We start from the raw sequence: 16,333 nt of genomic DNA on the forward strand, positions 1-16,333 counted from the left end.
TCAGGCCAAGGAAATGGAGGGGAAGTAAATTCAAACAGTTCATGATGGAAGGCCTCATAGGTGATACCAGTCACTGAATGTAGAAGGGGGGAAGAGAATGTGAAGAGAAGAAAGCAGGATCCGGGCCGTTGCCCCAGGGTGGATCAAAGTAAGGTCAGCTACACCGGAGAAGAACTCCTAAACTACGATAAGATAAGAACTGGTGCCTGAGGCATCGAATACCTAACTAGTTAACTACGTCACCGCTCCTGGGGCAGCCGCGTGTTTCTCTTTCTCATCCACTCCTCACTGTCAACATCTACATCGCCCTCTCCTTTTCTCTCCACCTCCCCTCACTCACACCCACAATGCCCACGATCCTCCCACCATGGCCGCACATTCTATTTGGCATCCTTGAGCCCTTCTCTTTGTAAGATATCTGTTTAACTTCTTCACCCAATGGACCCTTCGCATGAGAAGTTTACTCACCACTACCACCTCCAGAGTCCTCGGCAGCCTCGCGCCTATCTACGATCTGGACGGCTTTATTGCCGGCCAAACACCACACGTCGACCCCCCAATTCCACACCCCAGCTCACTAGCCTTGGCCTATCAACTCGGCAATCTCTATTCCCTCCTCTTCCTTGTCGGCGTCGGCGTCTTACACACAACAACCGAATCCAAAGTCATCCGCAATTATATGATTGGTCTGGCCCTTGCTGATGTTGGCCACGTCTACGCCACTTATCTCGGGATGGGCTGGGACGCCTTTGCAGATGTTGGTGCCTGGAACGCCTTGACATGGGGAAACATTGGTGCCACGGCGTTTCTGTTTTTCAATCGATTACTATATCTGGCCGGGTTCTTCGGGTCTACGAGAGCGCCAAAGGTAGCTTCGAAGAAAGAATAATGCAAAGTGGTTGACTTTGTCGGGTTGAATGAGAGGCTTGGGGGGTTTCTACCCGATCAAGGCATTGATTCTATGACCGCCGGGCGCCGGGCTGGTGCCCAGGTCGTATGACTCGGTCAAATTATTTGCAGGGGTCTCCAGTTAAGACGGGGAAATAAGACTCATCTGCGTTTGATTGAGAAAAGCAGAGCAGAATATTCTTCCCGGTCGGTATCGAAACCTCCAGACTTCAATTCTAATATTGGACATATCTTCGAGATACATACAGAGATCAGATCATGGATGAGAAAAAAAGTACATGAAGTGGATACCAGGTACAATGGCCCCCAGCTAAAAATAAATTAAACAAAGACTCAAAAATCAGATCCTGTCTTGAATAACCCTGCGCCAGACGCCCGGCGCTCCACATGCTGGAATGGATACAGCGTTGTAAAACAATACACAATTCTCAAACTGAAGCAATCTAATGACAACGCAGAATTTGCCGATCAACCGGCATCGGACATAAATCGAAAAAGTGGGGTAAGGAGGTACGGCACAGATGCAGGAAACGATAGCAAACAAAGGACGGGTGAAATTTTTGACATGGTTGGTGAACAAAGGGAGAAAGGGGAATGGCGAGGGAGAAGTTTCTTGCAGGCTTGAAACAGGACCATGCCGCGATAGTATGATCGCCTGCAGAAATGCAAGCCACCGCGCGAAAGCAGGCGGATCCCGAGGTCTGATTCACTTAAATTGGGTAAATGCGGTGAATGAATGCGGAAAAGACCAAATCCACGGAGTAGTTCAGTTGAACATGACCAAAACTCCCTGGTAGACCCTGCTAGTTACCTCTGCAAAAAGCGGAAGACGGGTTGGAGGGCCAATTCGCCCTTTTGCTGGCCGTCGCGAAGATGGGGGAGCAGGAATGGAATTCCCGGGTAATCTCGGTAATGTTGACGGTATGCGGCGTAGTTTTGCGTTGCATTGAAGAGGAATATCGTGTCTGGTGGGATAATAGGGTCTAGAATGACCATTCCCCCAACTGTACTGTTGAGACCGCGGGATCGTGCAGTCGATATACTATATTTGTGGAGACCGTGCAGCATTGCCGTTAGAGAGTGGTAATTTTGTCGTTGCAGTAGACTCTGATATGGTTGGATTTCTGTGTCAGATATGGGTCGAAACTGTCACATTGTTGTTAAGAAGTAGCTCACCTGTGCGCATTCTCGGAGGTATAGTGTAAGATCTGGGATTGCAGAGCAACATTCCCATACCGACACGGTGAGATCTTCCCAATTGGCTAAAAGTCCTTTTGTGGTTTCGTCGTGTGCAATGATACTTGATCGGGTGAGATGAGCGAAGTCTCCCTTATCCAAAGTAGTGAGGGTACGGGCCAGGTCTGATGGTGAGGATGATCCGAGGCAGTCTTCTAAAAATGGGTATGAAGCGTCAAATTGCCTATTCCAAGGAACCTTCGAGGTATTGATGTACTGGCGGCGGAATCGCACAGCGAATACATTGCAGATCTTAAGCATGTCGGTCAAACTCTCCGGTCGGTCTTGAAAGAGGCGCTGGATCGGACCGGCGACGAATTCAAAACTACACAGGGATGTCTTGGCCAGATCTGGTGCAGATTCGGGTTGCACTGCAGTTAAGCATTGTGCTATTGCTCGGTGGGCGAAGGGGCTCTTTGTTCGTAGATGCTGAGACGCTATTAGTGCATGAAATTTGGTATTAAGAAACTTGAAATAAAACCACACCTTTTCCACTTCCAAGTACACAGGAATATCATCAGGAAATATCCTAAGATGATCTAGCAGGTGTATATACAAGGCTGTATGTTGCATAAGAAACCATTCAACCGAAGTCGCGCTGTAACCCAGCGAAGCGCGCACGATATCTTCGAAAGCGACCCTACTAAGCTGGAAATGGCTCTCAGCCTCAATGGCCTGAGCGATAGCCCGCGGGTCGAGCGCATACACGGGAGTTTGGGGTAGCCAGGACCAAGGGACCGGCTGAAATGGTGGAAGCCCAGATCGACGTAGAATTTCCTCCACTCGTTGCATGTGGGAGAGATGGCCGAGCAGCTGATGTTCTCGGGGCTCAGTTAGCGCCATGAAAACTGCATCAATTGCGTCGGCATTGCGACTTAAGAGCGAATTTCGTGGTAGACTCTCATCGCGAAATAGACCGTAGCGGATAACTAGACGGATCTCGAGATTTTTAAAGGCCCAAAGAACTGTAGTAGCTTCATCTTCCCACCAGGGATAGTATGGTACCACGAAGCGTGGGAATTCAGTGCCGATCTGGAAGAGAGATTGGTACGACTGGGTAAAGCTAGGAGACGCGGACCGTCCCGAGAGAGTTTGCGACATCGCGAGTCTGCTTAATGGCGACGAAGTGTGAGGCAAGTATAGAGTCTTCTGAGGAGGTGTTTCTAAGGTCGACAACTCCTCTGCGCTGATCGATTGCATTTATGCAGCACACCACCCAGGGATTTCAGCGGCCAACGCATCGGGTCAGACAACAGACCAGCCCCATGTGGCGAGAGGAGAGGGGACAAAGAAATTAACGACGTGGGAGTATAGGGGAGGGTGGAGAAATACTTCCAACAATGCCGGAATGGGCGTTGGAAGAGAGGAATTCAAGACCAAACGAGGAACGAGTTTAGGTACAATACTGTCCAGGGTTAGGGCGGAAGAAAAGAGAGGAAAAAAAAAATTAAAAAGGGAAAAAAGTCCAGGAATGCAAGAAGAAATAAAAAAGAAGTAATAAGGGTCAAGGATAGATCGCCAGTACCGGGTCTATCGGAAAGGGCGTAGGTGATTGGTTTTAAAGGAAGGATTGTCAACCACCGCCACGTTCGACACATCACGAGGGGGGGAGGGGGGGAAATCATGATGGGGACACCGGCAGAAGGTGTGGACACATTTGAAAACGGGGAGGGGGAGATCCTAGTCCCAGTCTGCTGGAAAACAGACCCGACAGTTAGGAAAATTCGGAAAAAGGGGCGGTGATTATCACTTACTCCATACACTCGTAACTAACTTTACGGAGTACGGAGTACAAAAGTGCCTATGCATGGCCGAGTAAGGAAAATGGGGAGCAACACGGTACTCTGTACCTAGGAACTAAATTATGATTGTAATTGTAAAAATGTAAAACGCAAAACGTAAACGACCGGGGAGGAAAGGTCTGACTCCACCGGGAAGAATGAAAAACGCAATGAATTGCCAAATCGAAACACCCGTTGGCCTAGTCAAGTTGCGAACATGACAACTTTAGGCTTGCAGCCCGGCTTGACGGGAGTAGCCGTTGATGAGCGGTCAACTATCAGTTCCATGGTTTTGTCTGTTGCCTTCTGATTGAAGAATTGAGGTGTTGTTTTCTGGAAGAATTCATTGTGTTACTTGGTCAGGCCGACAATATACTAATTATGCGGCCCAGGCATGTTCCGCGTTGGTTGTCCGTGATTTGGCGGGCCATGATTTATGATTGATTATTTTGTTGTTATTTTTTTTCATCATTGTTATTATTACCATTATTATACTAGTCTATTATTCTATCTTCCCCTTACGGGGAAGCCCCCCATCATGATGACAATTGCACCTATAGTATGTATGTATGACGGGTTGGAAATTAATTTATCACTATTTGTATCCCATAATCCATTCATTGTCCCCTCTATCATTGCCTCATGACTTCATATGCACACCAAGTGGGTGTCTTAATTGGCACTAAACCGTAGCGAGGAGGAGAAGAGGACGATCATGATGGAATCCAAATCGATCAAGCGGCGCTGACCATCCACCACCAAAGTGAGGCGGTCGGCAGCCTTTCTTTGTGGTATCCATTTTACTCCATAATTATCCTAGAAATTTAGTTCCTGGCGTTGTCGATGATTTCATAGAGAATGGCTCCCTCGTCCAATCACACCCCTAGACTTCCAGTGGAGTCGGTCTCACTCATGTAGCCCGGCAGTTTTCCGTCAGAATCAGCAGGTTCGAACCCCCGTGGATTTCTTGCGGTCTGGTAGCTAAAGAATTAGTAGTGTCTCACCGCTGGGATGGTTCCTGGATCCCGGCGACTCCGAGGATATGAGAGGAAGGACCTGAGAGAGGACTAAAAACATGAAGTTTCTGAAAATGGTCAGATTTTTATTTCCCAAATAGTAAAATTAAAAAGAAATAACAGGACGAGCAGTCTCTTAACCCTGTTCAAGCTTTCGCTTTCGGTCCCTGAATGTTGATCAACCCTTTTTGTTGCGGCAGATGGTTAAGTCTATACGAAAGGTCGCAAACTTTGGAGTGAGGCGAGGGCCTAATGTCCGGGCGCAAATAGAACACTCAGGCCTGCGTAAATCAATAACCCCTGGAATGTTGTGAGAGTTAGCCTTACACCGCCGGATTCCAAGAGGGAGCAGTGGCGAAATCTTTTTTTAAAAAACCTTAGTCAAATCAGGATTGAATATCCTTGAAAGCTGCGTTGTTTGGTTTGAATCTACATAATGCTAATAGTGCTTCCATACGATCAGGGATGAATGGCGCTCGCCCATCATCAGCTACTCCTGCGTCTTGCGCAAAATTACCGAAAAAATACACATCATATAACTCGCATTCTGGTGTCTTGGATGCCTTCTATATTACAGATAGTTTGATGCACCCCGGCGTCATCCAAAGTTTGATACCACGTGAATCTCGAGTGAAGCTCTGGAATTCAAAGGGAGCGGCTATGAGAACCCAGTTCCAGGGCACTGGGAATCGGATCTCGGTAGATCCACATGTCCCAGAGCTTGCTGTGGACCTTCAAAGAGCATGGTAGTAGCTTGATATTCGCTTCTATATCATGAGATAGAAGGGAGTCTTTTGGTTAGCGGAAACTAGATCCAGTCCCGAACCCTCTCCAAGTCGACTGAAAATTCTCCAGAGGGTCAGCAGGATGCCAGTCATCATCATATCCGCCGCGCATGTTCTAGACCCACCAGCCCCGAGCGCGACAGAGTTTCAGCGCTACACTCGTTGATTCCCGATTTCCTGCGTCTGCTTTCCTCTCTGTAGGAAAGAGGACAATACGCTTTGAAGTCAACATTTATTATATTTCCTTCTCCACTTTCACTCTCCGCATGTTCATGTTGGATATATTTGCCTTTCCAGTGGTCGATCGGACCTCTGAGTTACATCGAGGCCCCTGCCAGAACCACGCCCAGAGCTAGGGATCATCCTCCCAGGGAGAGGGATAGTAGGACGATCGATTGCCGCTCTGCAGATTCGAATCTAATTTCTTTTGAATGGGCGCCCCTTGTGTAGCATACTCGAATTCTCGGTTGCAGAACGGAAAAATGCTCCTGCAAAACCGGCCAGCCACGCAGAATGTACGGGATGGCCAGGTCACAGTCAACAACAGGTGCAGCAACTCGAGCTACTCAAAGCATGTACGGAGTAGTATAGAAATTAATGGCCGATTCCCCCCCCCCCCAAGTTGCATCCCCGATAAGGCGGAATTCGACGCGCTATGCTGTCGTGCATATTCTGGGAGGCCAATCCCCTAGAGTCTGGATATCTTTTCCGCTATTTGTGGGGGTGCTCTGTGGGCAATTACGATATATCACATTGTTATTTTTCCATCATGCGATCACCCGCGATTATAGGCCGGTGAGATCAATCGTTGATTCATGATTGCGTTGTTGGAGCATTCAGCCAAGTAGTGAGGCGGCCTAGGTTACCCCTGTTAGCTGTACAGAGTACATCGCATGTTCTCGATCGCGATCGAACTACTCACCCGCACCCCAATCTTAGTTTCATTATAATGTGACAAATGAATTGCTGATTCGAAAGTACCTGGCCGCTCCAATGCAACTAAGTTTTCCACTCGCCGATCGGGGGCGATTGATGGGCCCCTGCTGCGCCCATGAGGCGCTGGCGTCAGGAGGCCCCCTCGACGAAAGCGACACGACGGCACGGCTCGGTTAGAGATGTGTTTTTCTTCTCTTTTCTCCTCTCTTCGTTTATCCATACTCCGTACTGTTTTTAGAGGATTTGGTGAGTGGCAGGATATTTCCTTGGCTTTTTGGTTTGGTGGCCTCGGGATGCATCAGCTGCGGAGAACTCCGTGGCTAACGCCTTCGGACCCTCCGTCGAAAACTTACTGTGTGTACATTACTTTCACAACTTCCAAATATATCCCCCTTATACGCCTCAATCAATAACCAACGTCACCTGGAAGTCTACTTCCGGAGTACACGAAGGGTTTACGGAATACAGAGTACGGAGTACATAGAACCATTAAAGCCTTGCTTCGGTGTATTCAATAGCCGATCTTCGACGCAGTGACACCCTTCAACTGGGTCCGGGACGATCCTGCTTGTCTTGCATGATCGTCTCCAGTCATGCGCAGCACCGGGATAATCTACTCGAGATTCATCGCCAATCAATCAAAGCCAGGGGATTGTTTTCTTGTTTTGGTGGCGCCGGCTGGCACCGACCTCGAACCTTCGTATCCATTATATGCCGCGTAAAGAGCATCCACATTTCGACAGTGTACAATCAGCTAACCAATTTCAGTTCCCATATGTCGTAGCTGGCGTATCCACCCGTTCAGCTAGTGTGGGCTTTGAGATATTATTCCTCCGTATAAGCCGGTAAGAAAAAAGCGGTCAGCAGATACCACACGTGGTAGTAGTATTATTCGAATCCTTCCGTTGAGCGAAGGAACACCTATGTACCCGAGTGGAGAGAACAATGGATGGCGCAGACTCGGAGGTTTTGTCGGCAGAGGATACCCCGCAGGAATCATTTGAATTGCGAAAGCCCATTGTGGCCAATTTGGTTAGGCAGAAATATTACTCTTTCTTCCAAAATAACCTGCTCGGTGGTTGCCGACGAGAACTGCGGATCTATGTATAAGATTTACATTCTGATATTCGGAGCCTGATCTATAATATCTTCTGGCATGAGTCAAATCGACATAAAGTTTCCATTGCCATCGTTGGTTCCGTTCCCTTGGGTCGTTCTGTTATTATATCCGGAAGTAATATCCGCGCGAATGACCCATACAAGAACATCTTCTCTTCAGGAGCCCCCGATGCAAAGGTCAAGTCTAACGGGCGGATTATCAATACCAGACTACATACCCAGTGAACAAAATAAAGATTGGTCTGTGCAATTTCAGTCTCGATTGAAATTTGAACAAAGTACCGATCTCAAATCCTTATGGGGTTTCTAATTATAGTTCAGTCGTACTATCATCCATGGCTAAGTATCGCCTGCCTATAGCTAGATTTATTGTGATAAACATTGAAATTCGGAACCACCCGTAGGTGCTCTTCGCAATATTTTGATACGCAGATTTACCCATGAGCCCGGCTATCGTTTGACAGGTGGATCATAATGAGAATCGAACTAAGTAACGTCTACTCTTCATGAACTTGAATGGCAGCTGACTCTTAAACCATACTGCTCCGGCTCTTCAGGACGTCAACTTGCTTCCAACTTCATCCAAAACATTCTGACATGGGCGATGTAGGTAGCTATCAATGCAAATATGAACCAAGAGGTCCGTGGATATTATCAATCACCTGTTTAAACAATTTTTTTTGAATGAAGTATTACTAAAGTAATTTAGAGCGGGATCCCACAGAAATCTCATCTACTCGTACCTAGCCCTAGGGTATATACCGAATACTGGTACCTAACTATACTAAGGTTTTGCCCTTGCGAAAACCTTTAAGTTGGAAACTTCAATCTACTAGTAATTTACTACTAGTAAGAGGGACCTCTGACCCCCACCGCGTTTCCAAGGTTAGTATTGCATCGCAAGCCCACCGCGTTCATATATTAATTAGCAACTTGAACTTTTCCAAGGTTTCGTAACTCGAGCGACAAGAATTTTGTAAGGCATATCTTCCCTAAACCATCATGATTCATTAGAGCAAGAACCTTGAAAGCACAAGCAAGTCAAAGAAGCGTTCAAATAAATATCTAACCGGCCACTTCTATCTACGTGAAGCACACTCAGTTGGAAAGACCGCCGTATTGAGAAATGATAGTCCATTCACTACTACTACTACTACTACTACTACTACTACTACTACTACTACTACTACACGGGTGATACTATTAAAGACAATACTAGGTAGCTATCTATTACGGTGAGATTTCAAGTTGCGCATCAATTTCAAAAGAAAAGACTCGGATTACTAGTAGGAGCAATCAAACACTACTAGTAGGTATTGGCTGGTCTTCGACAACTTGAACATTTGAAGAAAGAGTCTTACTATTCGCTTCGTCAGGGGTCCGAGTCATTGTGAATCGGCCCTGGACTCGGAGATTGCAGGAATCGCATACTAGGGACACTGAAATACAGAAAACCAACCTTAGAAAATGACCAAACTACAATACTGTTCAAGAACCTTCAAGCTGAAAGTAAACGCTATATAAGTTTTAAGTTTTCAGGTGTCATCACGCCAACCTTGGAAAGTAGTACAGACATCTCAACCTTGGAATCCAGTACTAACCCGTCATAATTCAGATATACATTTCCTGGGTCTTTGATCAGGGGAATGTGTAAGGTCTCAACGAGCCAGGGCATGACTGAGGGATCTAACCCAAAGTCGGAAGCTAAGGGCGGAGACTGAACAGGGAGAATAGGAAGACCCGGGATATTGAAAGTACGCTCATTAAATCATTCGAGAAGGTAACGTTAAATAGGTATCATATCACTCGGAAACGAGACGGTTAGCCCGCCCCCGGTTTTGTTTGCTATGGTGAATCTACGGAAATAAGCGTCATCCAAGGCCATAAGACAAGACAAGACGCCGTTTCCCAGCTACAGTTTTGGTTAATGTTTTGGTTTACATCCCCAGAGACTGGAGATGGCCGGCAGGCAGCTCAATACCAATGTCTTAAGACATTTAGTTGGCAAGAGCGTGGGCGCGGCGGCGGTCACGCTCCTCAGAGATGGAGAGCTATTGAGAAGGTCAGCAACATATTCAGGTGTAATACACAGGAGTTAGAGTCAAACATACCTTGACACCCTTGCCCTTGGGGAGGGAGATCCAGGGCTTGTCCTGGCCGATGACGAAGACGTTGGACTCGCGGGTAGCGAAGGTGTTGTCAATGGCATCCTTGATGTGGACGACGTTGAAACCACCGTCGTGGCGCTCACGGTGAGTGACAACACCAACACGACCCATGTTACGACCACCGGTGGCCATGGCGACAACACCAGAGTCGAACTTGACGTAGTCGGAGATCTTGCCAGTGGCAATCTCAACCTTGACGGTGTCGTTGACCTTGATGGCAGGGTCGGGGTAGCGGATGCTGTAGGCCAGAAGAAGCACAAGTTAGCAAACCTTTGTTCTTTTTCTCTTGGATCTTACTTGTTCCCGGGGAATGCGTCTTTCGCCGTATCAACCAAAGCTTGGTCCAACGACTGAATGACACGGAACTTGTAGAGTGTGAACTCACGTTCGCGCATCGTGCGTAACCAAGAATGGGATGCCGCCCTTGCCGAGCTGAACACGCTTGACCTTGCAGAGCTTGAACTCAGCCTCCTCAGCCTGGATGCGGTGGACGGTGAAGCGGCCCTTGGTGTCGTAGATGAGACGGAAGTGCTCGCCAGTCTTCTCGAGGGAGATGACGTCCATGAAGCCAGCGGGGAAGGTGGTGTCGGTGCGGACCTTGCCGTCAACCTTGACCAGACGCTGCATCATGATGGCCTTGACCTCACGACCGTTCAGGGCGTACTTGAGACTATCAAAAAAAATCCAATCAGTTTCTGAGTTCTGTCGGCGTTGTGGTTTCGAGATCGAGGGAGTCGTACCGGTTGCGGATGAAGACAATCAGGGGCAGGCAGTCCCGGAGCTTGTGAGGACCGGGGGAGGCCTTGGGGGCATAGGTGCCGGACATCTTGTCCAGCAACCAGTGCGAGGGGGCGCTAAGGCGCTTCTGGTGCTTCTTACTGCAAAGCCATTGCGGTTAGTCTTGAGAGGTTCTTCGAGATCGATTTTTTTTTTCGAGGCACGTCGCGACAGTCTGGAATCGGCGACAATCGCAAATCGAGTGTGGGAGAATCCAGGCATAGTCGTAACGAGTGCTTTGAATGAGGTGGACTTACGGTCCGCGAGCCATTTTGGATGTTGTCGACCGGTGGTGATTGTCGGAAGTATCGCAACGAGGAAGGACTGAGATCGCTGGTTGTCAAGTGCTTTCGCTTAGCGGAGGGCGGGTGTGGGTGTGCCCTAGCCTCGTGACCCTCGCGCTAGTCCGAAAGTGGATACACTAGGGCTATGCTTACGTCATTCAACTCCATTCCATTTTGGGAAAGATCTCGGTGCCTGAGGCCATAATCGCATTGACACCATCTAGTATTGCTCTGGCTATTACCGCGGGTCTAGGAATGAGCTGATGTATTCATGGTATTATTGACATCGCTGAAAGTATCACTTTTCATATCTTCATTTAAATATATCCCTTGATGACCGCAACCTCAGCGTTGAGGATGGATGAGCCAGCAGCACCAAGCACAGTGTTGTGAGAGAGAGCCGCGAATCGGATATCAAAGTAACCACCCTGTTGGCCCTCACGAACACGTCCGACACTGACGGTGTATCCCTTAGAGATATCACGGTCCAGGCGGGGCTGAGGGCGATCGGGCTCATCGAACACCTTGATGGCGGCTTCGGGGGCGGAGGGAGCGCCGAGCTTCTGGGCCTCCGACTGGTACTCCCGCAGAGCTTGCACAACCTGCTCCTCGCTAGGCGCAGGTCGGTTCTTGAAACGCAATGAGACGAAAGCCATGTGACCATCAGTGACACCGACACGAGTGCATGTAGCACCAATACGCAGACCAGTCTGCTCATCGAAAGCAGTGGCGTCAGAGTTAAGAGAACCAAGAATCTTCTGTGCCTCATTCTCCAACTTGTCCTCCTCACCACTGATGAAGGGGATCACATTGTCGACAATATCCATACTGGGAACACCGGGGTAACCAGCACCGGAGATAGCCTGTTCGGTGAAGACCTCAACCTCCTCAACAGGGCCGAACTTGGCCTGAAGGGCGGCAAAGGGAATGACGATACCGATGACAGCACAGTTAGAGTTGCAGATCAGGAAGCCCTTCTTCAGGCCGAAGTGCTTGCGCTGGTGAGGAATCAGATCCATATGGGAAGGGTTCACAGTAGGGACCACCAGAGGAACGATGGGATCCTTGCGGTAGTTCTTAGCGTTGGAGAAGACGGGAATTTCAGCCTTGATGAATTCCATCTCTATTCTCAGTGGTCAGTATAAGCAAATCTAGAAGTCTAATGATAAATGGGACCATACCAGTTTCGCCAGCAATATCGCTGTTCAATCCAGAGAACACCAGGTCACAATCACTGAAGTTGGCAGCCCGGCATTCTCGTAGAACAAGGTTGCTCAGGTTCTCAGACATAGAGGAGGCCTGCTTCCAGCGCACGGCATCCTTGTACTTCTTGCCGGCGTTGCGCTCGGAGGCACCAATGGCGTGCAGTTCCAGGAAGGGGTGATCAGCCAGGAGGAGGATGAAGCGCTGACCAACGGAGCCAGTGGCACCGAGGACACCTGTAACTAGTTAGACCATTATCTTATATAATTTCCAGGGCTGGAGGACATACCGCACTTCTTCTTGGGGTATGCTGCGGCCATCTTGAACTTTTGGAGATGTACGTAGGAGAAGCGATCTTTATAGCAATTAGCTGATGAGGTCCCAAGAATCAAATGTCAATTCAATCCAAGTAAAACAATGACACGTTCATATATCGAATAGATCACAGTCACATCGACCGTGAAGATCCTATGAGTCAAGGCTTCGTCCAGTGCCCCGCATGGTAGATAAGGATCGTTTTGACCTCAATCGGCCGATTAACCACATTGACGTTACATGCGGGGTACAATTGATATCCAGAAGAACAAAGAAACAGCCTAACTTACCACTTTCGCAGTTGACGATGAGGAGTGGCAATTCAACGGTTCTCCTGCGAACTGCGATATCGCGATGCCCCGCGATGACTCAGCAGCACCGGAGCGGGAAAAACTTTGAGCGGGCGCTGATTGGCTGTTGCGGAGTCTCACCGGAGAATGTCGCCTTCTCCGAAAACAATGAGACTTGATCACTTGCTTCTACATCTAATCTCGATGCTTGCGAATCTTCATTATTCGAGGAGCTCAGATCTAACCCAGAGAATAAAATACAAAACAGAGATCATGAAACTCTTATTATGACTCTTCTGATCTGCTTCTGCAGTCTCCATGGGGGCCGGTTTGTGTCATGCCTTTTGCGTTGAAGATAAAATGAGAGCCGAGACGTTAGAGAAATGATTATTAACAAAATAATTCAACACATTACGGCCCAAGGTGCCCCAAAGACTCGACATCTGACGCGAATATAATTTTGCCGGGCTGAAAGATCTACCCGAAGCAATGTTCAAGTTAGACCCCGGTGCCTCCCAAGTTTATACAAAGGCTTGGCGGGGCAACATAATAGTGTATCTTTTTCTTCAAGTGCAAGGCTGGAACTTGAAGATTGCAACCTAATGGTCAAACGTTTTAATGTTCAAAAGATCAAATCTTCAAGTAAAAGGGCTTGAGTGGATGATTTCGGGGTCCACGATGGCCACTAAGATGATGGGTGCCATGTTTACAATCCGGCTTCCCCGTAACCTTCAAGCCCTGGAGGTGGCAGAATACATAAATTAGGTACCTACTATCTATTAAGAAAAACTGGAACTGGAAATAGAGAAAAGACCTGGTAATTGACATGGCACCTGGGCAATCTAAGCATCGGAGCCCTGGTGTGAGTGGGGAAGAAGTATTAACTAGTTTTCGTGACAACTTATGGTACGAACAATGACGAGGCTGTGATAGGTGAGGCCCTCTGAGAATTTTATGCTAAGCCATTTTCAGCCCGGACCAAGTAAGTGGGTTCATTTGATGAATGATCATTGAAGGATACGCGTTCTAACAAGTGCCATCCCAGCCCACGACCCACTTGGCGTATTCTCCCTGATGCTATGGGGCATGATTCATGCTAAAACGGAACTAACTGTTTCGACTTGCCATCCGAGATTATGACAACCATTCCCTCCAGGGCGCGCTAGCCATCATGACAAATATTCCGCCCCCCTGATCTTTATCACCTGGGCATAAGCTACTTGAACTCTGACAACCGAACCTCGCCTGGTATCTAACACTACTTTATATCTACTATAAGTCACTCGGATCGCTTAAAATGGGCAAACCAACCTTTGTATTCTCTCTGGGTGCTTGGGTAGTCCCAAGCGTCTTCGATGCTACCAGATCCCATCTGGAGTCTCTCGGTTTCTCCACAGCGTGCCCCGCTCATCCCTCTATTGGTGCTGAACCACCTTCCATGACACTCGAGGATGATGTTCAATCGTTGCGAGGCGTATTGACTGCATATGTGGATGAAGGGCGAGATGTGATCGTTGTCGCTCATTCCTACGGCGGTGTGGTTGCTTCTTCAGCCGTTGAAGGGCTTACAAAGACTGCTCGGACAGCAGATGAATCGAGCGGTGTCACTAAAGTGATATATCTTGCAGCATTTGCTTTGGATAAGGGGCAGAGCTTGTTAGGAATACTAGGGGGAAACTATTTGCCGTGGATGAAGGTTGAGGTAGGTCCTTTTAATGTTCCCCTTTCTTTTTCGATTTGCAAGCTCTATCGACTCAAAATACGATATTGGAGATGGTCAGATTTCATAGTCAAGAAAATTGAACATGGTACTGATGGACTCGAAAAAAATTAGGGAGACTATGTCCACGCTGATGGTGCAGGTGATGTTGGCTGGCAGGATATTCCTCTTGAGAGCCAAGAGAAATGGAACTCCCTGGCACTCCACACATCTCGTGAGGTATTCTCTGGCGAGTCGACCTTTGAGCCTTGGAGAGAAATCCCTTGTGCATACATTTTGTGCGAGAATGATCGTGCTCTCCCTCCCCCCTTCCAAGAATTGTTCGCTTTAAAAGTCGGAGGCCCGGAGAACACATATCGACTTCCGAGTTCCCACTCGCCATTTTTGAGTATGCCCGGTCGTCTAGCAGAGACACTGACAAAGGCCGCAGTTTGAATATGGGGGCTCATACTGGGGATGATGAAGAATTTCGATATTACCTCGTCATGCTAGGTATATTTTCAAAATATTGTCTTAATTGAACTTTCATCTGAGAAAGAATCTTATTTGCGAAAAATTGAAGAAATTATTCTTTGAAAGGCCTTCTTCCCTCTTTCATCTTTCTTCAGTATTCCAACACACAGAGCGTCTCCATAATTCGTCATAGTTGATGGTCGATGGTATTTGTGGTACTTCTTAGTTGCATCCGACCCACCAATTGAGAGTAGAACTATAAAGTGACCAAATACGTTAGAAAAGCCTCATTTCTCAGCTAAAGTCGATACATAGGGATCGAGAACCTTTCTTCCCCCCGGATGCTCGTGCATGTAATTTGTCAAGTCAAAGATTTTGTCATCAATAATGACCCATAAATCATCACCCATATTATGTGAAGCGACATCATGGACAGAGTATGAAGGCAGAGAAAGCATTTTTAAACCCTTCAAACCCTGGTCGTCAGTTGTGTGACAACTTGAAAGCCGCCAGTCCTTTTTTTAAAAATTATATGGACGGCGTAGTAGACGAGTCCGCACTCTATATCATACATCTAGCACGACTTGAATAAGTTGTGCCCTTTATGAAATTGGCAGCTCCCATGTCATTTCATTAGCTGGCATGAATAATGTCACTCAGAACCTCACGGGGACGCTAACTCTGAGCCCTTCGGACCGAGGCACGCGGCCCGTGATGCTTATCCGGGGTATTTTCTGGGGTAAAAGCGCCACAGAATTTGGCCAGTCCCCACATTAGAACGCTCGTGGACAAGTATTTTTATGATATAACTTCCGAGGTCTTGATTACATCAAATGCCGCTTCTCCCATGCTATTATTGGTCATTGTTATGGTGTATTTCCTGATTTGTGGACCTCATTCGGGCGTCGAAATGTACTTTCGCAAGCCCGTCTGTGCATTTATGCATGCCCTTCCAAGGTTCATACACGAAGGATCCAAGCCAGCCACGAGAGCGGGGGCTCTGACGCAGGGGCTGGAATGCCATTTCTTTTTTATTTTAACAAAAAGGAGCCTGCCGGTCCTCGAAAGCTACTGGGCAGAAATATTTCTTGACACTGGCTTTTTCCTACTGACTGAAAAAATCACCGCCATAGTCCCAGAGCCGTTATAATCAATGCAAAAATACCGACAGCAAAGGGCTCGGAATGCCTGTACCTGGTGCCATCAGCAACGTGTGCGCTGTGACATATCGCGTACGGGGCCTCCCTGCACCAGATGTTCTCAAGATGGCGAAGGATGTGAGATTTGGAGAAAGGATTCAAAGTGAGACTTCTTTAATATATGAAGAAGCCGTCTGGCTGA

At 47.8% G+C, this 16,333-nt stretch overlaps 5 protein-coding genes across 5 annotated transcripts; 2 read left to right on the forward strand and 3 right to left on the reverse strand.

Moving 5' to 3' along the window:
- Window positions 1-347: 347 nt before the first annotated feature.
- N7533_000871 (uncharacterized protein) lies at window positions 348-889 on the forward strand (the record flags this gene model as incomplete). The annotated part of the gene is made up of 2 exons (XM_057097521.1): window positions 348-409; window positions 484-889. 2 exons carry the CDS (start codon window positions 348-350, stop codon window positions 887-889), a joined length of 468 nt encoding a protein of 155 aa, XP_056966014.1.
- Window positions 890-1,716: 827 nt separating this feature from the next.
- N7533_000872 (uncharacterized protein) lies at window positions 1,717-3,345 on the reverse strand (the record flags this gene model as incomplete). The annotated part of the gene is made up of 2 exons (XM_057097522.1): window positions 1,717-2,055; window positions 2,146-3,345. 2 exons carry the CDS (start codon window positions 3,343-3,345, stop codon window positions 1,717-1,719), a joined length of 1,539 nt encoding a protein of 512 aa, XP_056966015.1.
- A 6,434-nt stretch (window positions 3,346-9,779) lies between these two features.
- N7533_000873 (40S ribosomal protein eS4) lies at window positions 9,780-10,998 on the reverse strand (the record flags this gene model as incomplete). Its single annotated transcript, XM_057097523.1, has 5 exons — window positions 9,780-9,833; window positions 9,894-10,188; window positions 10,336-10,620; window positions 10,691-10,828; window positions 10,985-10,998. 5 exons carry the CDS (start codon window positions 10,996-10,998, stop codon window positions 9,780-9,782), a joined length of 786 nt encoding a protein of 261 aa, XP_056966016.1.
- A 330-nt stretch (window positions 10,999-11,328) lies between these two features.
- N7533_000874 (aspartate-semialdehyde dehydrogenase family protein) lies at window positions 11,329-12,534 on the reverse strand (the record flags this gene model as incomplete). Its single annotated transcript, XM_057097524.1, has 3 exons — window positions 11,329-12,134; window positions 12,193-12,450; window positions 12,504-12,534. 3 exons carry the CDS (start codon window positions 12,532-12,534, stop codon window positions 11,329-11,331), a joined length of 1,095 nt encoding a protein of 364 aa, XP_056966017.1.
- A 1,582-nt stretch (window positions 12,535-14,116) lies between these two features.
- N7533_000875 (alpha/beta hydrolase) lies at window positions 14,117-14,974 on the forward strand (the record flags this gene model as incomplete). The annotated part of the gene is made up of 2 exons (XM_057097525.1): window positions 14,117-14,521; window positions 14,654-14,974. 2 exons carry the CDS (start codon window positions 14,117-14,119, stop codon window positions 14,972-14,974), a joined length of 726 nt encoding a protein of 241 aa, XP_056966018.1.
- Between the last annotated feature and the right edge of the window lie 1,359 nt (window positions 14,975-16,333).

The sequence above is a fragment of the Penicillium manginii genome, assembly GCF_028828005.1.
Source record: "Penicillium manginii strain IBT 31320 chromosome Unknown utg000001l:1.0-3466041.0:1.0-3467806.0, whole genome shotgun sequence".
Lineage (NCBI taxonomy): Eukaryota > Fungi > Ascomycota > Eurotiomycetes > Eurotiales > Aspergillaceae > Penicillium > Penicillium manginii.